Below are 22,482 nucleotides of genomic sequence, written 5' to 3'. Positions count from 1 at the left end.
TGTTGATTTGATTTGTGTGAAGGACATGCACAAGAGTTGAGGTTCTAAGTATGTAAGGTTTCTGACCTGTCATCAAGAGGTCTGTGTCCTCTCAATAACCAGTTGATCTTGGTCATCAAGAGGGCTGTGTCATCTTGATAACCGGTCAATCCCAGTCATTGAGAGGGTTGAGTCCTCTCAATGACCAGTCAATCCCGGTCATTGAGAGGGTGGAGTCCTCTCAATGACCAGTCAATCCCGGTCATTGAGAGGGTTGAGTTTTCTCAATGACTGTTTGATCCCGGCCATCAAGAGGGTTGGGACCGGGATCAACAGGTCATCAAGAGGACACAGCCCTCTTGATAGCTGGGATTGAACGGTCATCAAGAGGGCTGTGTCCTCTTGATGACCAGTTGGCCAGATCATCAAGAGGGTTGAGTCCTCTTGATGACTGGGACCAACTGGTCATTGAGAGGGTGGAGTCCTCGTGATGACCGGTGAGGGACTCCTGTCCGTACAAGCGGAGGCAGTCGTGTGAGGGGATGGGTTGCTGTTTAGGCTGCCCTCGAGGTGGGTGGTCCGTGAGGATTGAGCGCTGAAATGGGGGGGGGATCTGGGATAGCTTCTTGGTTGGGTGGTTTTGAGAGGTTCGCCGGGGTTTTGGATCCTCGGCGGCGGTTGTTTTTGTGGTTGATGGGATGAGAAGTGATCTTAAAGAGGGGAAGGAACGGGGATCTGGAATTCTGGATGAAAGGACGATCGGCGGACGGAGCCCGTAAGTTGAAACTCTGAAGATATGATCTATAAGCTCTGTGATGGTCCGTATTCTGGGGATCAGAATGCCATAGCCACCCATCATCCAAGTTCGAGCTGAACTTGGACTCAGGGTGACATGTCACATACATTTCATCACATCCTCCGCGCGCTACGCGCGCACACACACACAACAAACAAGAGAAACAGGAAACAGAGAACACAAGACAAAGAAACAAGGAAATGAAAGTGAGAGGAGACAGAAGAAGAAGAACCAAAGGAAAGAAGAAGGAAAAGAGGAAATAGGAGGCATAAACACTCAGAACAAAACAGACAGAACCAAAACAGAAGGAAGAGAACCAGCACAAAACAAAGAAATAAACCCACAGCAGGCGCTGTGTTAGGACCAAGAAAACTGAAAGGTGATGGGGACTGAGAAGAAAAAGGGATGGAAAGATGGGAGAAGGAAAAAGGAGAGGGGGAGGAAGGAGTATGGAAAAGAGAGGTGAAAGATGAGGACAGATGGGGGGAGGATGAATTTTTGAGGGTCTTGAGGATCTTGATGTTTCTTGAGACTTGAGGACTGAAACTGAAACTGGACTCTTGATGACAATCCCGGCAGCGGCGATGATCCTGACTAGCTGGCCACGGGAGAGGCCACCACACCGGTCAATCTTGGTCATCAAAAGGGTTGAATCTTCTTGATGACAGTTTGATTCTGGTGATTGAGAGGCCAGTGTCCTCTTGATGACCAGTCATTCCCGGTCATCAAGAGGGTTGAGTACTCTTGATGACCAGTCTGACCTGTCATCAAGGGGCTTGTATGTGTATGTACTCTCCCCAATGGCCAGCGCAGACCAGCCATTGAGGGGAGTGCTTTTGCTTAATGGCCGGCCTCCGCCGGCCCTAGACAAGGGTATACAGGAGTTTCCAGGTGTTCACTCCAAACCAGCATGGAGTGCAGGGATGTGCACTACAAAAAAGACCTGGTTTTGGAGTGAATCACTTCCCACTCCAAGAATATTGGAGTGGTCAGAGGTTCACTCCTTTTTTGGCGTGCGCGTAGTAAATCATTGGCATGCCTAAAGCCTGACCCTTGAGCAAGAGTTATGAATTTTTCAAGAAATTACAAATCTAACCAAAATATTGCATAAACTCTTTGGCCACGTCCTTGTACATATTTATCTGATCACATGCTGTGGTGTATTGCTTGCACGTGTTTCGCGGCAGAGCCGCAAGCTCCCTGGTATTGGACTTAAATACATATGCTGATAATTAAAATCCTACTCTATGTCTCTCTAGGTCACCCACACAATCCTCCTTTGCTTCTCTCATTTGTAAACAACTGATAAAAGAGTTTTTTATCATCTACAATTACTGCAACAGGTCCAGTTTGAGATTCTGATGGAAGATTGATGACCTGCTTCTCAATGGGAATTCCTTGAGATGGTTGACTTGGTCAAGATTGCAGCAGGATAAAGATTATGTTCAGCTGCTTGTGTCAGTCAATTGAGATTATTTTTATTTTACTAAACCTACATCACCAGGGGAGACTTTGACACACTCTCCAGGGAGTGCCAGAGTCTAATTTGATGTTGTTCTGGGTCTGATGTGAGTCTGATGTGGATTAGGAAATGATTGATAAATTCTTCTGAAGTCAATGGGAAGTGTTTCAGAAGTGATGCGGAATTATCACAGGACCTTGTGCAATTTTGTATAGAACCAATTAATTTTCTAAGTATAAATTAATTACAATCTTTCTTGAAATCATAGTTAATCAATGCCCAACTATTACTCATTTATGGTGAATTTCTGTTGATCAATTTATCTATGTCAAAAGGGTTCCAAACAGTGTAAATGTGACCTGCGGGGGCTTTCATGGCTTTCTGACCAGTTTTTACTTGTAATGGAGCTGTGAAAGGCGCCTCCAGTGATCTGTCACCCTAATGTACGCGCGTACACGAAGGTGACATTGGCAAAGTGGGAAAAAACTCACATGCATGTGCATGGAGACATTGGAAAACAAACAAACAAAAAAACAACTCACAAGCTTATATATGTTAAGAAGCCAGGATGTCTATCTGAAATCTGTGACCAAGCTTGACTTGACTCATATTTTCACCCTACTTTCATCCTTTTTTGGCTCAATTCTAGATGATACTGGCCTTATTTAGGGAAATATGCCAATTCAGATGGGCCTTTCACATCATTCTAACAGGGATGTACATGTTGTTGATCCGCAGGAGGCCCAACCTGTAATTTCTAACAAACTTACACATGCGCACATGACAGTTACATTAGAAAAGTGAAAACAATTACCACCTTCATGCACATATAAATAATATGAATTGAAACCCAATCATCCAAGTTAATTAAAGACACAGTTTTGCCAAAATTAAAAAAATTAAGATCAAGGGTTCCCCCTTAGAATTATTCAGAATGAGGAAAAAAAACATCATGGGTTCCCCCATTAACAAAAGTATAAAAAAAAAAACAGGTTGGGTTTTCCCTCTGCAAAAACCAGGATACACAAGGAGGGGGATTTTACACAATTTTATTGACAAGAAAATCTCTACCAGCCTTCCAACATCGGCAAAGCCGTGCCCCCAGGCTCACCACCCAGCCCGCGTCAAGCGCACGGGTCAAAAGTGATGGACGTGAAGGCCCCCAGCCCGCAGCAAAGGCTGTGACCAGTGGGGGGCCCACTCTTCAGCCCCTCAGACTGCACACATGCAACAGCGGAGGGGGGCGAGGACGAACCGTCCGCTGGAAGTGCAGCGGCAGAGGACGCCCTGGGGGTATTGATGTTCATCAAGCCCCTCCTTTTAAACTCAGGTGTTCCATGTCTTGCTTCCGCAGCGCCGTTTTGACCACTTTGGCATACACGGTAAGACCCTTGAATCACCATATGGACTGGTTCTTGTGAAACTTCGCCTGACGCCTCAGGCAACGCGCCTCCTCCGTCTCAACCGGTTCAGCCTCACAGTCATCAAGCTCGAGCTCCAGTCCAAACCAACCCTCACAACACAGGTAAGCTTGACTCCTATACCAGTCTTGACTGATGATACAGGAGCTGTACGCTAACCAATTCATTCACTATACCCTCATCTACCGCCTAGGCGAAGCCCACATGCAGGAGGAATACAACCAAACCAGTCATGGCCTAGATACCGCAACCAACCTGGACCCCTAGTGGGCCAGTGCAGAGCGACGACAATCAGGCGCTCTATCAGAGTAAGCCCACTTACTCACATGGCTATAAAAGGGACCAGTTGTCCTGATCCTCTGTTCTTTTGGTCGTCGCGTTTTCTTTCTTCACTATCAGACTCCTATCCAGCAGTACTATTCATCCCTTGCATCCGAAAGATCCCCTATATCGCGACCGCTGCGCTCACTCAACAAAACCTTCAAACACCCTCTAGCGCTTCTACTACCTTCTCAGACCCACTTCAGTATATCGACGCCATCGTCCCGGTATCCTGATTATTCTCGCCCGTTTTTTTTTTTTTTTCTTTTTGTCATCTCATTTCCAAGACCCTTTTTCGTGTCACATCTTTACTTCTCTATTCACATTACTGTCCTCTTCTTTCTATCACTGCCTGTCACAAGTGCGATCCTGCTCTTAGGTACGAACCAGAGTTCATGTTTTTCTCTCTCCATCTTCTTAGCTCTCATCAACTTTGTACATAAGATCTAATGAAATAAATGCTCTTAGTCACCTGAATTCTTACAGATTTACAGTCTCGAACTCGAACGAACCACTCGACTCACCCTTCAGACTGACAAGAGCAGGACGACATGACGGCCAACATCAGCAAAGAGGAACTCAAGCAGATCCCAGTCCTCACGGGCAGCGGAAACTACCCCATCTGGTCCAATCGAATGGAAGGTCTTCTTACTCGCAATGGCCTGTTCGGCACGGTTACCACCAACCCGGGTCAAGCTCCAAACGCCAGAACTCGAGAACTTCTATCCGAAACCGCAAACATCCTATGCTCCAAAATCGGTGATCGTATCTATAACGGCATCGTCAAGCAACATCGGATCTCTAACGGCTATGAAATCTGGTCAAAAGTCAAAAGAACATATGGATCCTCAACGGCTCACGGCATAACTAGGGCAACCAATCGATGGCACAACCTTAAATTCGACGGAGATCTGAATTCCTTTCTTGATCAAGTGGAATCATGTCTTACTCTCTTTGACTCAATCAGCCATGTTCAGACCGAAGGAGCCATATGCGGAGCCATCTGTGGAAAAATAGGAGTTAAAAGAAGTGGGATAACGGATCCGCTCATGATGAACGAAACCATCATGAACAACTCTGAGCTTCTCATCGAAAAACTCCGGGATCTTGCGGTCAATGATGAATCGTTTCACAAGGCGGCAGGGATAGAGAGAACAGGCACTGCATTGGCCAGCACTCCAAGGACGCGTCCTCCTCCTGGATGCAGGAATGGTCGACACAATCCAGAAGCCAGTCACCCGGAATCTAAGTGCTGGGCGTTGCATCCCGAATTGCGACCTATTCGCAAGCCCAAGAATCCTACTGGACTCAGCACCAAGGCACCGGAACAATCCGAGCCATCGTCATCCTACGACACGCCTTCCTTTGCGCACTGCGTTATGGTTCAATGTCTCTCCCATAACACTAATCCACTTGGGCCGGTACTCGACTCGGGTGCTTCGCATCATATGTTCAATGACTTAGCCTATTTCAAGGAAACGTCCATCTGCAATGTTCCTATCAGCACCGGAAATGGATCCGACAGCCTATCCGCCACCAGAACCGGTACCGCAACCATTTTTCAATCAGATGGAAAGGTCCTCGAACTCCCCGACGCGCTCTTCGTTCCGGGCCTAAGTAGACACCTTATCTCTCTCGGCAGGCTCACCAAGAAGGCTGCAGTAATCAACAGGGACGGCTCCGTTTATCGAGTTGTTATTGACGACACCATCAAATTCACCTGCATTATGACTAACGGCGTTTTGGAATTCACCACGATCATTGGACCAGTTTCTAGCTTTGTGACTCTTCTTTCCACTCACACTCACTCTTCTGCAACCACCCCGTTCCTCACGTGGCACTCTCGACTTGGACACGCTGGGATAGCTCGAATGAAGTTGGCTCTTCCAGACGTTCGTTTCGATCAACCAACCAACTGTGACCCGTGCATGATGGGCAAGGCCACTCGTCTCCCCTTCAAAGGGCACTTTGACGTTACTTCTGCCCCTCTTGAAGTTGTACATGGAGATCTTGTCGGACCAATTAACCCAACGACGAATTCAGGAGCTCGGTACTTTCTCACCCTCGTCGATCAGCACACGGGTTATATCAGCGTCACCTTGCTCAAGGAGAAATCTCAGGCGACGTCTGCGATTCTGGACTTTAAGCGTTTCTTTGAGAATCAAACAGGTCACAACATCAAGAAGTTGATCACTGATGGTGGGGGCGAATTCGTCAACAGAACTCTTTCCGAACACTTACGCGATTCGGGCATTCAGCACAATGTCGCGCCGCCATACACTCCTCAGCACAATGGAGTGGCGGAACGTGCAAATAAAACAATCATCAACATGTCCAGGTGCATGATGATGCAGGCAAATCTTGCCAAAGAGTGGTGGGGTGAGGCGGTAAAAACAGCCATGGCTGTCACCAACTGCTTACCTTCAGTGGGCAAAAATCGGCCCTCTCCTATTGAGCAACTCTTCAAGAAATCACCCAACCTAAAAATCTTTCGACCTTTCGGCTGCAAGACGTGGTTAGTGAAGCCCAATCAACTCCGGACTTCAAAGTTTGACCCCATTTCCTGGGAAGCCATCCTGATCGGCTACAGCAACGACTACTCTTGCTACCGAGTGGTTCGATTATCTGACAAGAAAGTTTTTGAAACTCGACATGCCTACTTCGACGAGTCACTCTTTCCTTCGCTCACGGCCATTGCCCCCAGCCACGATTCATTTCCCTACACATCACTTCCCAGTTTCTCCTCGGATGCAGCACTCCCTTTTTCAGAGATTTCCTCACCGACTCCGGAGAAAGATGCTGATCCTGATCGTTCTTCCGAGGACATGGAGATTGACGAAGCTCCCATCTCTCCTAGCAATCACTCTGAAATAAACGATTCCTCTCCTCAACTCCAAGAAACTGCTCCTCGTCGTATTATAGTTCATGGACCGAGACATCCTACGCAGATCGACAGCTCTATTGACTCAAACAACATCCTTCACTTTAATCGACGAAGACCTCAAGCCTTCAACGCTCAGACTGTTGAGCCCAAAAACCATCGGCAAGCTATGTACAGCAACGAAAGAGAACACTGGAAGCAAGCAGAAGAAAAGGAAATAGCGAACATGATTAATCATCATGTATGGGACGAGCAAGTCATGACCGATCAGATTCACGCCATTCCTTCAACTTGGGCTTACAAGAAGAAGCTCGGCGCGAACAACGAGGTGACTGAATATAAAGCTCGGATCTGTGCACAAGGCTTTCGACAGACGTACGGACTCAACTTCGAAATGAAGTACGCCCCGACTGGAAAGCCGTCCTCGCTCTGTGTTTTGCTCTCTTTTGCCGTCACCAATAACCTTCAAATCCATCAGCTAGACGTCAAATCAGCTTTCCTCACTTGTGATCTTGAGGAACAGGTATACATGACTCCCCCTCCGGGTTATCTGTCCGGACAAAACATCGTGCTAAAACTCAGAAAAGCCATATACGGGCTTAAACAAGCCTTGCTGGCCTGGTACAAAAGACTCAGCTCGTTCCTTATCAGCATCGGCTTTCAGACTTCAGTAGCGGATCCATGCGTTTTCTTCCGTATGTTGGCGCCTGCTACCTGGATCTTCGCCCATGTAGACGACTTGGTCATCCTCAGCTCTGACCCAACACACTTCAAGACGCAAATGGCTCGAGAGTTCCAGATCAAGTACCTTGGGGATTCGACATTTCTCCTTGGAATGAAGTTGGACCGGGTCTCTCAAGGCATCATCCTCAATCAAGCTCAGTACGTTGAGCGCAAACTCGGTGAATTCGAAGTGTTAACGCTACCGTCGGCGTCTTGTCCTCTTGATCCAAAAATGCACCTCTCGGAGGCCAGTTCCGATGATGTTCTACGTTTTCAAGAGCTTGGCGTCAACTACCGTGCCATGATCGGCTCGCTGAACTATCTCAGCATTCTGACTCGACCAGACATCTCTTACGCGGTCAGCAAGCTATCGCAGTTTCTTGAGCGGCCAGGTATGGTGCACTACACTGCTGCAATGCAGGTATTTCGCTACCTAAAGGGAACTCGAGGGAGGGGGCTTTCCTTCTTTCGATCTTCCTCATCCAGCATTGTTGCCTCGGTCGACGCTGACTGGGCGAACTGTCCCGATTCCCGTCGATCTCACACCGGTTTCCTCATTCAGCTCAACAAGCATGTTGTCTCGTGGAAATCTCGCAAACAAACGACAGTCTCCCTCTCGTCCACAGAGGCGGAGTACAAGGCCTTGACAGATGTCTCCAAGGAGGTCGCCTGGTTAGTCAATCTCATCAAGGAAGTTATTCCGGAGCAACCCCTCGACATTCCCGTCGTTCTTGTCGATAACCGCGGGGCGATTGATCTTGCGCTCAGCCAGATCAGTCAGAATGGCTTTCGCACTAAACACATGGATCTCAGGCTGCACTTCGTGCGGGAATTGATCAAGACTCAAGTTATCCGTCTTCAGTACATCAAGACTGATCTCAACACCTCCGACCTGCTCACCAAACCGGTCGGACGATCACGCATCATCAAGGCGCTCGATGCCTTCACCTCTGACGCGTTGCAAGCTGGTTCTGCTTCTCGCCCAACGGCTCCAAGCATGGGGGGCTGTGAAACTTCGCCTGACGCCTCAGGCAACGCGCCTCCTCCGTCTCAACCGGTTCAGCCTCACAGTCATCAAGCTCGAGCTCCAGTCCAAACCAACCCTCACAACACAGGTAAGCTTGACTCCTATACCAGTCTTGACTGATGATACAGGAGCTGTACGCTAACCAATTCATTCACTATACCCTCATCTACCGCCTAGGCGAAGCCCACATGCAGGAGGAATACGACCAAACCAGTCATGGCCTAGATACCGCAACCAACCTGGACCCCTAGTGGGCCAGTGCAGAGCGACGACAATCAGGCGCTCTATCAGAGTAAGCCCACTTACTCACATGGCTATAAAAGGGACCAGTTGTCCTGATCCTCTGTTCTTTTGGTCGTCGCGTTTTCTTTCTTCACTATCAGACTCCTATCCAGCAGTACTATTCATCCCTTGCATCCGAAAGATCCCCTATATCGCGACCGCTGCGCTCACTCAACAAAACCTTCAAACACCCTCTAGCGCTTCTACTACCTTCTCAGACCCACTTCAGTATATCGACGCCATCGTCCCGGTATCCTGATTATTCTCGCCCGTTTTTTTTTTTTTTTCTTTTTGTCATCTCATTTCCAAGACCCTTTTTCGTGTCACATCTTTACTTCTCTATTCACATTACTGTCCTCTTCTTTCTATCACTGCCTGTCACAAGTGCGATCCTGCTCTTAGGTACGAACCAGAGTTCATGTTTTTCTCTCTCCATCTTCTTAGCTCTCATCAACTTTGTACATAAGATCTAATGAAATAAATGCTCTTAGTCACCTGAATTCTTACAGTTCTTCTCATCGTCAGCACCATGAGGACGACCATCGCCAGAAAACAAGGAAGAAAAGGACCCGGACTTTGGGAGCCAGTTGCTGCTGCTGGCTGAGCGCGTCAAGCAGGGACAGAAGGCCAGCCAGGAAACCGTTGTGCCCTTGCACAGGAATCTCGAAAGCCCAGCCACGACAGCTCTGCCAATGCTCAGCACAACCTGGCCGCCGCCGCCTCCTCTTCCTCCTCCTCCCTTGGACTCTTCTCGTCACAATCGGCCCCCAGAATCAATCTCGATCAGGTCCAGACCCACCTGGCCATTGCTTCAGCCTCACCCTCCATCCTGACTGCCCCCATCCCCTCCACCGATCCCTTCTCCTCCCGAGATGGCTTGCCCAATGTTCCTCAGGGCCATCACCTAGATCATCTGCTCTTTCAATTGCCTGGCAGTACAGACAGCCACTATGCCCTGCCCACCATACCCCACTATCCAGCTCAACTCGGCACTGCCTCCATTGCTTCCACCTCTTCCCCCAGAGTTCATACTTCTGCCGCAATCTCTCAATCTGCCCCTCCCTACCCGAAGCGCTCTCGAAATTCAAACGGGACAGCCGATTCCACCACCCTCGCACATCGGCCATGAACCAAAACGGGAAACTCACCCATCAAGCGGGCGGCACAAGCAACAGTAGTCCGATCCGCCATCTCTCCAACGCACTCTTCATGGATCCCAACAAAATCCCACACGGCTTGCTCGACCAGGCCCTCAAATCCCAATCAATGAGGTCTCAATTGGATCTAATCACCAGTCTTCAGGATGTCGCTACTCGGCTGGTCGTCGTGAAGAAAGCCAGACTCTCAGCTCTGCGTGCCGAGCTGACCGTCCTCAACCACAGCCTCCCCAAAGTCTGCTGCTTGGGAATGTACTGCAACGGAGATCATTGTGACGAGGGTGATAAGGGCAAGGAGAAGTCGGGGGGTGGCAGCATGGAGGCCGAGCTGGGCGTCGGCGGTGGCGGAAGTTTGAAGCGGAAGAAGAAGTGTCACCAGCAGATCGTCAGGATCTCGCCCAACGAGTCTGTCGTCCTCAACTCAGCCGACCGGGCCCCGTTCTTGATCCACGTCAAAGTGCTCAAAGACCATCTCGACTTCGACCCCAACCGGCGCTCGAACTACGAGGATCTGAGGAAGGCCATCAAGGGCTCTGCCATCTCCGCCAACAAGGCAGCCGACTCAAAAACTCCAAATCCAAACGTCTATCTCATCAACGACTCCTTGCCTAACTTCTCCGAATCGAACGTCAGCAAACTCGCCACAGCTGAGCAACCAAGTCGTAGAAGCAGCACCAACCAGCACACTATCAAATCCCTGGGGATGGCTAAGATCTCAAGCTCACTTCCTCCCGTTGGCGAGTCATCCAACCATCTGGGCCTTGCCTCCATCAGTTCCCCTACCGGTAAGTGTATTTCCCCCATCAATACCGCTCCTCTCCACTGGCTGAGAGAAAAATGGCCTAGATCACACGTCCTGCAGCAGCGCTCATTCTAGCGACCACGGCTTCAAGCACCAGCTCGATCATCCTTCTCAGACTCTGCTCGATTGACGGACGGGGATTGAGCACAGCCAAGATGGCTCGGTATTTTCGTCTCCGCGTTATCACAGCAGACAAGCTTTGTTGTTTGACTTCCCCGAGATCCTCTCAAACCTACCCGAGGAGGAGATTGATCTTGTCGAGCAGATCTATGCCAAGAGCAAGACCGGTTTGGACCCTCATCAGACGATTGATGATGATGGCGAAGAGGAGGAGGAAGACTCGTTTCTCTACAACCACCGCCACTCTGAACCCCTCAATCTTCCCGCCGGGTTGCACAACAAAGCCCTCGACGAACAGGCGTGGAAGCGGGCCGAGCCGGCCGTCGCTCTCACTGAAACCCTTAACAACTTGCATTCCAACGAGCTCACACCCCACTCTACCTATTGAGCTTGACGACTCGATGGCAAAACCCAAGTCAAATCCTTTGCCGACAACGACAACGACGACGAGCCAGTCGACCGCGGGTGCAGACAGCAGTAGCACCAAATTGATGGATCCGAGCGCGCTGGCGGCCTTGCACCAATCGCCCAGTCCGACTCCCTCACGCCCGCCGATCACCTTGGATGAGTATGCGGAATGGATGCGGATGGCGGCGATCATGCTTGCCCAACTGAGTGCCTCGCAGCAGCCGTCCCAGTCCCTGTCGATGACCCCGTCGAGTGCCGCGGGAATGGTCGTGGGCGGAGCGATTGGGCTCGGTGCGGGCTTTGTGGGCGTGACTGTCGGCGCGGGACTGGGGGTTGAGCTTGCCCAACTACATGTGTTGTCATTGCGCAATGTGATCACTTGAAGTTGAGGGTGTACATGGTGCGCCGAGACGGCCTCAAGTCAGTGTTGACGGGCCCAAGACCAAGCTTCTGAGCCCCTATGCAGAAATAACAAAGGGCGCGGGCCGCAGCTCAACCTCATCAACATAAATACTTTGCAAGCGCCTTCTGAGTGTTTGCTCCACAACTACAAAGTCTTGCTCCCTTATCTAAAAACATTCTGTATATTCAGAATTAAAAAGCATACACACATGAGCTACTGCCACAGAGTAAAAGAGTTGATCTGGGCACCTGGGCTCTGCAGCGGCGCAGCCGCTTTATCCTCTAGTTCATCTTAATTACCAAACACTTCAAATGGAATTATTCTTTGATTGTGGCCATTGTGTCTTAGTGGTTTCAAACGCATTCCAGTTGTTTTCCAGTTGACTTCTGCATGACTTCTGGATGGTTTATGCCTGAATCCAGGATCAGTTTCAAATCATTTGTGGATTAGTTCCAGAATTTTTCATTAATTCTTGCACTACTTTCATCAAAGGCATCCAGCACAGTTGCCAAAAAAGGGTACAGTATGGCACTCTCTGGAGAGTGCGTCAAAATCTCCCCTGGTGCATGATTCTCATAGGCTAACCATTATCCTCCCTTCCATTGGCCATTCACTTTTCCTCCTGAAAAGCAATTACAAATTAGTCCAAGCAACCTTATATTTGCAGAACTCCCCACCAAGGAGATTTGATTACCCAACAAGCAAGATAACATTATCAAAACTTGACCCATTGCTGAGAATCAACTGAGAGATTTCCAAAGCTGAGAATCAGCCAGGCCATTGTCAAAGCTGAGAATAATCTGGGGAATAGAAAAAGCTGAGTCTCAGCTGTTTCATGGCCAAGACTGAGAATCAGCTAGGTGTAAGCCCTCCCCTTGGAGGTGTCACAAGCAGGATCACAGGCGGGATCACAGGATCCCAAAAAATTCTGCACTTAGTCCAGCCACTCCCCTGCCCCTCCTGGCTCGGCAGAGATTGTCTTGACATCTCTCCCGAGCCAGGTAAGCTCCCATTTCCCTCATGCTTCCTCTTTCTCTCCTTTGTCCCCTCGCCTGAAGATCATGTATTTAGACTGACCAGATATTGTCTTGACATCTCTCCCAAGCCAGTTCTTTGAGCAATTCATCCGCCGTTGGTTCTAGAACTACCCCAAGGCCTTGTCCTCCATTCTGTGCCCCAAATCCATCCAGTGAAGAGCCGCCCTTAACCGGGCTCTTACACTAGGTCATCAACAAAAATGAGCTTCAGCTGGGTCAGAGCCAAAGCTGAGAATCATCTGGTTATGTCACATTGAGTGCTTTTCCGCAGTCATGTGAGCCTTAGGTGTGCTTGGTGGTAGAGCAGAGCTGGAGCAGAATTATTGTAGCAGTGTAGGAGCTGAAACAAAGGTGCATTGTGTCACTTTCCATCAATTGACTAATTTTGTTTTCTGGTGATTTAGAGCATCCTTACTGGTGACTATTTTAGCTTGAAATTAGCTAGTTTAGCCACCAATCTCAACCACACCGGGTGTAGCTAAGCCCAAGCTGAATTAGTGAGAAGCTTGAATTTCAGCTAACCGTCACTACATTTAGTGACGGTTAGCTCGAAGCTAACTGCCATTTCCCGCGCCCACCACTCAGCTCCAGCCCGCGCAAGCCAAACCGATACAGCTGAATCGCTGTCGCTAAGTTAGTTTGCAACAGCTGCGAGTCAAAACTCGCGCCAATATAGCTCAACCGGTAAGGATGCTCTTATAAGAGAAAAACCTTTCAGGGGGATTAGTTTTTTTCAAAATTCCAACGTATTCAAATCATAACTCTCATAATAATTAAAAAAACTGATTACATCATGCACAATCCCTTTCACATTTGATGTGGTTTAATTTTATTATGTAGGATAGGCTTGATTGTGTCCTGAAATAATTATTTTATCTGTGCCTTCAACCAGTCTTGAACACAGATAAATGATTCAACCATAGATGCATCAAGTTGGCTGTGGAATGAACCAAGGTGCTTTTCACCAATTAAGAAAGCCGAGTCCAATGAAACAGAACTCATTGGTGCCAGCATCACTTTTGAAACCATTTGAGATAGATGTGGAAACCTGCTGGAGTTTAACTTCCACCATTCCAGTAAATTGAAGTTCTCCTCTCCAATCAATATAGGCTCATTCAGATAAATATCTAACTCTGAACCCATAGCTTCTTCTTCAATCCTTCTCCTTTTTGAAACAAATTGCTGAAATTGAATCTCTGGATCATCCTGATCAATTTCATAATTTTTATACTTTGCTTCCTGCTTTTCTTGATTTTTTGATTTTGATCTTGCCAATTCTGGTGAAAAATTGGAGTAGTAATCATACACTGATTTTTTGATGGATTCAATTTTTGCTACTGTTTTCTCTGAAATTTTACTTGGATCTGGTTCAAGAGCAAATTTCAAAAACTCCAATTTATATTGGGGATCTAATATCAAACCAATTGCTGCAAAAACCTCAAAATCCTTCCAGTAATTGTTGAATCTATTCCTTGTGTCTTCAGCCACCCAGGAAACATATTTTTCCTGAAAAATTTTGTTCCTGATTCTTGTCATTGCCTTGAAAATTTTTGAGGAAGTTGGATTCTTTGAATCCACTACATCCAAAATAGCTAATAAAATAAAAGATAAGTAAAATAAATCAGTATCATGGTTAATCATATTCATCAAGATCAACTGACATTTCCTATACACATTCATCAAATCTCTCAAATTTTCAAGCTCAAGCCATTCATCAGGACTGGGACAGGTTTCAAATTGTGGATCATGAATGTTCAAATTCTCAAATGCTGATTTCAAGGAAACTGATGAATCAATCATGAGAAATGTTGAGTTCCAGTCATTTGGGTCATCCAAATTAGGCATCTCTTTTGATGTGAGATTCAAAATCTTCATGACCTCCTTAAAGAAATCTTTTCCTTTTGAATTTGATTCAACATATTTGACACTTTCTTGTAGTTTGTTGACAGCTTTACTGATTGAATTAATTCCATCTGTCACCATCATATTTATAATATGAGTCACACACTGGATGTGGAAATAAACACCTCCAGAATCAAGTGGTTTTCTGCGTTGTTTACTGATTAATTCTTTCAGCTCAACCATAATAACATCATAATTGTAGGGATTGCTGTCAACTGTTATAAATTCACATTTTTCTAGGCAGTTCCAATCCTTGAGTGTCTTGAATATTAGCTGTGAAACTGTATGGCCACTTTGATGAAAGGTGATTGGATTTACCCCTATGATACGTCTGACTGGAGACCATGATTTGTCTAAGTAATGAGCAGCAATTACCACATATTGTTTGTTTTCAATTGATTTCCATATACTTGAAGTCAAGGATATTTGGCCAGCTTTTGAGATCTCAGTCCATACATCTGCTTTAATTTTGTTATAAAGAGATATGGAATCTTTTTTTAGTGCCTGCTCATCTTCAATTTTGAATTGTGGTTGTATTGAAGAAACAAATTCCTGAAAGAAGGGATGTTTTATCATCTGAAAGGTATATTCATGGTAAACAAACATTTTGGCAAAGATTTCCCTTGAGGTTTGATGGTCAAAGTCAAACTTTGGTTGCTGATTTTTGTGGTATCCCTGAATGTCATTGTATTCCAGATTTTCATGGGACCCTTGATTTTCGCAGTATTCCTGATCAAAATGGTTTACAGTCTTCTTCAACATCAAAATTTCTTCCACCTCTTGTTCTGAAACCCCCTTTCTAGCAAGGCATTCTTTGGTATGAATAAGGAGATCCCCAATCCCAGCATTTTTTTCTTTGCCTACCATGAATCCACAGTCTTTACACTGTGCTTTGCGCTTGTAACCTGAAGTTTGTCAATAGAAAAGCCAAATTTAAGTTTAAATAAATGATCACATTGAGGGAATTTTGGCACCTCTCACCCTCTTGGAAAAGTGTGTAAAACTCCTGAACACATCTACAGATTTGAAAGATTGGGTTGCCCATATCATGATTTGAATCAGTTTCAAAGCATGGCCATGTTCCACACTTTTCACTTCTTTTTTCTTTGTAGAATTTCAAAATCCCTTCCACCTCCTCCTTAGAAAACCCACGATTCTGGAAGCAGCGCTTGATATGACTGGTGAGACTACTGGTCCCATTAATGCTTTCTCCGCATAGTTTGACGGGGCACAGCATACACTGTGCTTTGTGTTTCTTCCCTGGAATTTGTTAATAGAAAAAGAAAATTCCATTGCATGACCACATTGAGAGTGATCAAACAGGGAAAACATCAATCACACCATGAAAACAGGAAGACAAAAGTGAAAAGTGAAAAAGGTTGGAAACTCTTACCCTCCTCCATGATAAGCGAGAAAAACTCCCAAATAAAGCTATGCGTTTTACGAGATCGGCCGGCCGTGTTAGAAGGATTGCCAGTTTTTTTTTGGGTGGCGTTGTGTGAAATCTTAGGGTTTGAATTGTGCTCAGTCGTGGGTGTGGATGTGAGCATGACAGGGGCCCGTGGAGCCTTCGGGGTTTGTTCAACCAAGTCAAGAAGCCCAAAGCCCGAGGTTGAGGCGTCCCGAGCCGCTGCACCATAATTAGAGGTTACTATCCCTTCAATATTAACAGTACGCTGTTGCCGACCCCGTTTCAGGAAATTTGGCTCGGCGCTTGGCTGATGGCAAACGGCAATTTGACTTCTGCCATGGCTGATACTTTCAAATGCAAGATTGAAATTGGAGGAAGTTGGTCGAGCCAAATCTGTAATAGTATCCAACCAACAAACATCATCAGTTCCTCGTGGATTTCTTTACACAGTTCTGCAAATGATAGATATGGACTACCGAAAGTAAGGCAAGAGTGGACTGACCTGATTGAATCAGGGTAGTTCTCGACTGTCCTCCGGCTCGCGCAGTCTCATCACGCATTCGGGATAAGGTGGAATCCAGTGCGGCGCCTGTTGAAGGCACGGGAAGCCTGTCGGCGAGGGTGATGCCATGTTCAATTTGCTCTCCCAAGTTCTCTCCAAACGTCCTGGACACATCCGCGGTGGTGAGCAAATGCGATTCAGGATCTTGTGGAATTAAGGATCCCCAGAGGCAATGAAGGTCAGCTGAGGCCACCATTAGCCCAAGATTCCAGAATTTCTTCATCTCTTCAAATTCAAATTGGATTCTCCTGGCAAACAGTTATTGCTGAGAACAAAGCAAGTAAAATATTTTGGAGGGAAAGAAATAATGCAATAGAGCATTCTTACCAGTGGAGCTGAGTTCGCGCAAGATTTGACTCGCAACTGACGCTTCTAGCTAGTTTAGCTGATGCTTAGCTCACCCGGTGCTGTTAATTTTGCTGGCTAAACTAGCTAGCTGCAAGATATATGCTCTTAGTTCAAATTTTCACCTTGTTTTTCCCATTTAAGCGCCAACTTGGTATGCAGCTATCTGAAACAACAATGAAGTTGTCTCAATGGAGTTGTATGTATTGATATACAGAGCACTAGGCAAAGTGACACCAAGAAACCTCACTTTTGTGAAAGAAAAAAAAAACAGGATATGTCTATTCTATATATGCATATACTGAAATTTAAGTTTTATCATGTATAAGAATGTTGTCCAAATGGGGCCTTAATGTTTTACTGAAAATTAGGACAGTCACGAATCCAATCCTTCAGACCCATACACACAGAGATATGATAAGACTGAAAATCAATTTATGAATATAAAGCAATTATGGGCATCTTTATCCTGATTTACACTGCATAGAAAAAAAGTCTGAAACTCAATTCATGATTGTGAATCAAGTGATCAGGACTATATAGTAGGGGGTTTGAAGTCTGAGGCTGAAGATTCAGTGTAAGATGATGGCATGATATGGAAATAGGAGAATAATTGATACTATGTAAGGAATGTAGCCTGGTGGTGAGATGCATGCTTGTATCCTGTAATTTGTATAAGCATAATGCTGTGATCCTTGACTTGAAACTGGTGACAGGTAGGTGACTGGGTGGGTTCAATGTGTAGTAGGTTTCCAGAGGGGTCCAAGGGGTGTGGCTCTGAGCTCACCCTTGCCCTTGCAACAGACTTGGGTATCTTTACAGCCAGATGTACAACGGGTGCCTCTGTCTCAAGACCACAAGGGCACCTTCCATGTTTCCTTTGCCCCATTCCATTTCTTCTGTGTTTGGGCCTTAGGCCCGTTTCCATTGGTGTATCCCGGCTCATTCCTTAGATATCTTGCCGGTTACCTTCCTTTCTCCTTGTTACGCCTTGAGCCCCTCAGGGAGCACCCTCTTTTTGGATGTTGTCTCATGATAGCCGCAGGGTATAAATAGACCCTGATGGCCCGTTGTTTTCCTTTTCTATGCATCTACATAGCTAAAAATATATATCCAAGCCGTCTCCGCTACGTTTCACTCTTAGCACACTTTTCCGGCCAGGACGTTGCTGCCGGGGGCAATCAAAACCTGGCCATAGATCCCGGTGGTCCCTACTGGCGTGTAGGTTTTCACCGGTCTTGGTGGAGAGCTCTCTGGGAAAAACCTCTCTAGGTTTTCGTAGATCATCCGGTGTGACCGTGCCTGAGGGTCAGCCTCTCGGGTCGCGGGATCGTGATCTGAAGAGAGACTCTCCTCCTGGGGCAGAGAGGAAAAAAGGGGCCGCTGTCACAGTGGCGGAGAGATAAGGGGGGGTAGTGCTACCCCCCCCCCCCCCCCCCTACCTCACAACTGAAAAGGGTGGGTGGGTGGTCACAAAAAATGGAAACTGCTATCAGCAGTGATGGTGCCTATAGTGAGGTGGCGGGACTGTCAGGGAGAGTTGTGGATGGAGGATGTGGACGGGGACTGAGAAGCTTAAGGTTGAAGCTTAAGCTGGGGAGGAATGCGTGTACGGTTCGCGGGCCGCGTCACTGACGTCATCTCTCCCCTCCCCGGTTTGGCCTGGCTCCACAAGCTCGCGTGCTTGGACCTAGCACCAGGGGAAATAAATTGTCACTGTACTACAGGTGACATCAGCCTAAGTCCACTGAGCTACCCACCAGTTGCACAGTGGGCCGCATGTACAGCCCCCTGTAGGAAACAAAGGGGCCATTGTAGCCTAGTTGTGGTAGTGCCAGAGCTGGAAAAAAGTGACAGCCATTGTTGCTTGATGTCACCTGATGTCTGGTGACAATTAATTTTTCCTGGTGTAGGCGACCTACCCTTAGCGGTCCGGTCACCATCAATGTACCATTTGTGCTTCCTTTTCTGTCATTTTGTGCCTGTTACTTAGCTTTCACAGCTTGTGCACCAGTCCCGCTTTGAAAAGTTTGGAGCAACTGAAATTGTTTCCTTATCTTAACAACTTGTATTTACATGTATCATTAAGATAAGAAAAAGAATTATGTTTGAGAGATTTACCTGAAAGCAGCACAAGTGGGTGCTTTGCTTTAGGTTTGATTGCTCTGGGTTGCTTTGTCTGGGTTTGGGATGAGTTATGAGGTGAGTCAAGAGCGGGTCTATATGATTTGCCTTTGTTAGATACTTGTCTCACTCTCTGTTTCTAGTCTAGGTGTGATTTCTGAGCTTACCAACGCAGGAGCCAGTTAACGGAGTAATCTGGTCTTATCCTGTCTGTACGGGTGTGCTGTTTCTTGATCTGCTTGGCAAACATAGTTTGGGTCAAGTCAGCTATCTGTTGTCTATCCTGTCCTGGGTCTCAGGGAGTGGACTACTCACCGGTTGCGGTGCTGGCCAAGATCCTATCAAGTAGTGCAGCTGGGGTCTGATTGCCAATCCGGTGTGGGAGGGATCTACAAGAATGAAGAGGACCCCAGAAGGGGTCTTTCAAGCCGCCTTATGTAGGCTCCAGCCAAACTTTAAAAAAAGATATGTGTACACAATGAGTTATTTGAATTTATCTATTCTGCCATCACCACTTTTGCTTTTTAAACCCCTGTACAGGATTAATATGGGTTTAAAGGTGTCACTACACATATTTTTGTTGATGCATTGAGCCAGGGTAGCTGTAGGTAGGGGCTGTAACGTTTGGATACGTACATAAGGCGGCCTGAAAGACCCCTTCCGGGGTCCTGAATGAAGTTGGTCAGCTTGGCCAATCTCTAACTCTATCTCTCCTCGAGCACGTACTCGGATGCTGAGCTTATTCTTCCTTTGCCCAGTGCGGTTGCCGTTACGGTTTCCGTATCTGCAGGTGATCAAGCGGAGCTTGTCAGCTTAGAGATTGGGTTAGGGTTTTGGTTCTGGACTGCTAGAGGGGGCTTACCTCTTTGTGCAGCTGGGTTTGGGTTTGGTTCTAGCCGCGCCAGCTTCCTTCAAGGGTTGCTGCGGGTTTTGGTCTGGGAACCGCGCTAGCTTCCTTGACGGTTGCTGCGGGACTAGGTCCGTAATCTCACACGCTTAGCCTAAAGCCCACCCCGCTATAAGGCGGCGAAGCGAGCGACCAGGAGGAGAGGGAGGTAAGAACTGACGACTGATTGGAGAACGGGATCAGGAAGATCAGACCGGGCGGCGGTGGTGGAGGCTGTATTTAAATCCTGCGCCCTGGTCATTGGGGTGAGCAACGCGGCAGAGCTGTGTATAAGATATGCAGAGAATATAATCAGTAAAGCAAGAGTGAGAAGCAGCTCAGAAATACTGACGGCCTGCGCTGTGCCGCTCATCTCCCCTTCGACGGTCGTGATCATTGTTGCGTAGACTAGCCCGACGTAGCTCGATATCTGTCGAAGTGACGCCGATTCATGGACGCCATTCCACGGCTCCGCTCGTATTCGTGCTGGTGTGTATCGCGTGTATGCCGACTATGCCTGCGTCCATAGACATACCCACTTGGCGGGCCGAGGGGGGGTGGGGGACGGCGGAGGTCGGCTGGAGGCGGGCCGAGTCTCGGTGGGCTCCGACAGTGACCTCTCGGCCTGACTCGCTCCCGATATCGAGTCTGCATACTCCGAAGTAGCAAGGTGGTGGTAGTGGTGGGGGGGCGGGAAGGGTGGCAGTCGGCCGTGGCCGCGATCGAGCTCGGCGATCCCAGTTCCTCTCTAGTCTCTCCTTCCCGATCACTTGCTCGCAGTCGTTCCCGTTCCCGGCCTCGCTCTCTGTCTTGTTCCCGGTCTCGATGGATTCTATCCTCGCGCCGTCTGTCCATTCGATCTCGTTCTCTCTCCCTGTCCCTGAAGCTGTGATCCCTATCTCTTTCCTTCTCTCTGTCTCGCAGCCGCTCTCGATCTCGTTCTTGTTCTCGTTGTTCTCGTTCTCTTTCTCGTTCCCGATCACCCCGGTACCGTTCTCGATCTCTTTCTCTGTCCCGTCCCCTGTGCCTGTCTCGATCTCTATCCCGATCCCGCAAGCGATCCCGTTCGCGCAGTCTGTCTCGCTCGTCCAGGTATCTAGTCCGATCCCGTTCCCTGTCTCATTCGTGCTCCATCTCATAGTCTCTTCTCAGCTCTTCTCTTGAGTCCAGCGTTCTCCCTGAGCTGCTTGCAGGAGACCTGAGCCGGTCTTCATATTCGGGGTTGTAGGACAGCTTAGGCCGGGCCGTCAGAAGAGCCGATTAGGCCTGGGGACTCTTGAGTTCTGCTGCGGGAGGAGGAGGAGGTGGTAATTAGGCTAGCTTGGTAGATGGCGGAGGGGGTGATGGTGGCGGTGGCTCATCACTTTTCCACCTTCAAATTATGCCCTTGCAGGACTTGAGGAGGCCAGTTGAAATGCAGGACGCATCCCCCATGGCCCCACTCTGCTGGACATCGTGATGCACTATATTCTCCTTGTTACTGATTGGGAAGAGTGTTACTGTGGAGCCAATCCAAGTACAGAGGTTGAAAATCATATACCAAAATTTATACAGCTAAAACGATTTGAGGGGGTAAATGTTTAACAAGTTCTTTATGACGATCGCTAACAAGTTGGTATACATGCATCATAGGCAATAAGATCAAGGCCATCTGCAGAGAGTATTCTGGTTGGTTGGAAACACTATGATTATGTACTGAGCGGGGCTGAGTCTGGGAATGTAGGATATGATGGAAGCTGAAATGATCCAACGTGTCGATGGGTGGCGCTCAATTTGGCGGTCGGTGCTGGCTAGTTTCTGCACCGGTGTTCACGAGAACAGCGTCGGCGGGCACCGATGGGGTATGCAGCCTTTTGGGTCAGCTCGTGGCCGACGGCCGTCGCTCGGGCGAGTTGAGTGGCCAGGAAGATGAGGCAGAGGATCACGAGGGGGTTGCCGATTGCCGGGGAGCTGAGCATGTTGTTGTTGATCCTGTGGATGAGGAGGCTGGTCAGCGGACGGGGATGGTAGGAAGATGAGCTGGGGTCTTTTCTTACGGAGTTCGAAGAGGCTTGCTGGGTGTTGCGGTGTGCTGTGTTGGGTGGGGAAACCGAAAGGGTGCTGTGCTGGTTATATGCGGGTGACGCCCTCCCCCGCCAAGTCTGCACAAGCACACCCGGCTGACAGCTAAGAGTCGCGCCAAGCCTTAATGGCTGCGAAAATCCTCCGCTGAGTACACAAATGTGAGGAAATCGAAAGAATGTTCAGATGAGCCACAGAACGATGACCTACCAATATGACAGCGGAAAAAAACTTGTGCAAAGGGTTCTTCAATCTCCCGGCTCTAAAAACGCGTGCACATTATGATCAATACAAAATTTCGTCTAAATTTCGCTATGAGCATTACATAGGCCTGTTCTCGCAGAAACCCGCCCCGTGGTGTATTGAATCACC

General features: G+C 47.8%; 4 protein-coding genes across 4 annotated transcripts; 2 read left to right on the top strand and 2 right to left on the bottom strand.

The window, feature by feature from the left end:
- Nucleotides 1–10,017: 10,017 nt before the first annotated feature.
- Nucleotides 10,018–10,981, top strand: PtA15_4A127 (uncharacterized protein; the record flags this gene model as incomplete). The annotated part of the gene is made up of 2 exons (XM_053167979.1): nt 10,018–10,834; nt 10,896–10,981. 2 exons carry the CDS (start codon nt 10,018–10,020, stop codon nt 10,979–10,981), a joined length of 903 nt encoding a protein of 300 aa, XP_053019234.1.
- Nucleotides 10,982–11,462: 481 nt separating this feature from the next.
- Nucleotides 11,463–11,762, top strand: PtA15_4A126 (uncharacterized protein; the record flags this gene model as incomplete). Its single annotated transcript, XM_053167978.1, has 1 exon — nt 11,463–11,762. The coding sequence occupies one exon, from the start codon at nt 11,463–11,465 to the stop codon at nt 11,760–11,762; it is 300 nt and encodes a 99-aa protein (XP_053019233.1).
- Nucleotides 11,763–16,052: 4,290 nt separating this feature from the next.
- On the bottom strand, nt 16,053–16,917 carry PtA15_4A125 (uncharacterized protein; the record flags this gene model as incomplete). The annotated part of the gene is made up of 2 exons (XM_053167977.1): nt 16,053–16,525; nt 16,635–16,917. The coding sequence occupies 2 exons, from the start codon at nt 16,915–16,917 to the stop codon at nt 16,053–16,055; spliced, it is 756 nt and encodes a 251-aa protein (XP_053019232.1).
- Nucleotides 16,918–20,307: 3,390 nt separating this feature from the next.
- PtA15_4A124 (uncharacterized protein) lies at nt 20,308–21,188 on the bottom strand (the record flags this gene model as incomplete). The annotated part of the gene is made up of 3 exons (XM_053167976.1): nt 20,308–20,333; nt 20,402–20,479; nt 20,585–21,188. 3 exons carry the CDS (start codon nt 21,186–21,188, stop codon nt 20,308–20,310), a joined length of 708 nt encoding a protein of 235 aa, XP_053019231.1.
- Between the last annotated feature and the right edge of the window lie 1,294 nt (nt 21,189–22,482).

The sequence above is a fragment of the Puccinia triticina genome, chromosome 4A (assembly GCF_026914185.1).
Source record: "Puccinia triticina chromosome 4A, complete sequence".
Taxonomy (NCBI): domain Eukaryota; kingdom Fungi; phylum Basidiomycota; class Pucciniomycetes; order Pucciniales; family Pucciniaceae; genus Puccinia; species Puccinia triticina.
This window is presented reverse-complemented; position numbering and strand designations above follow the sequence as displayed.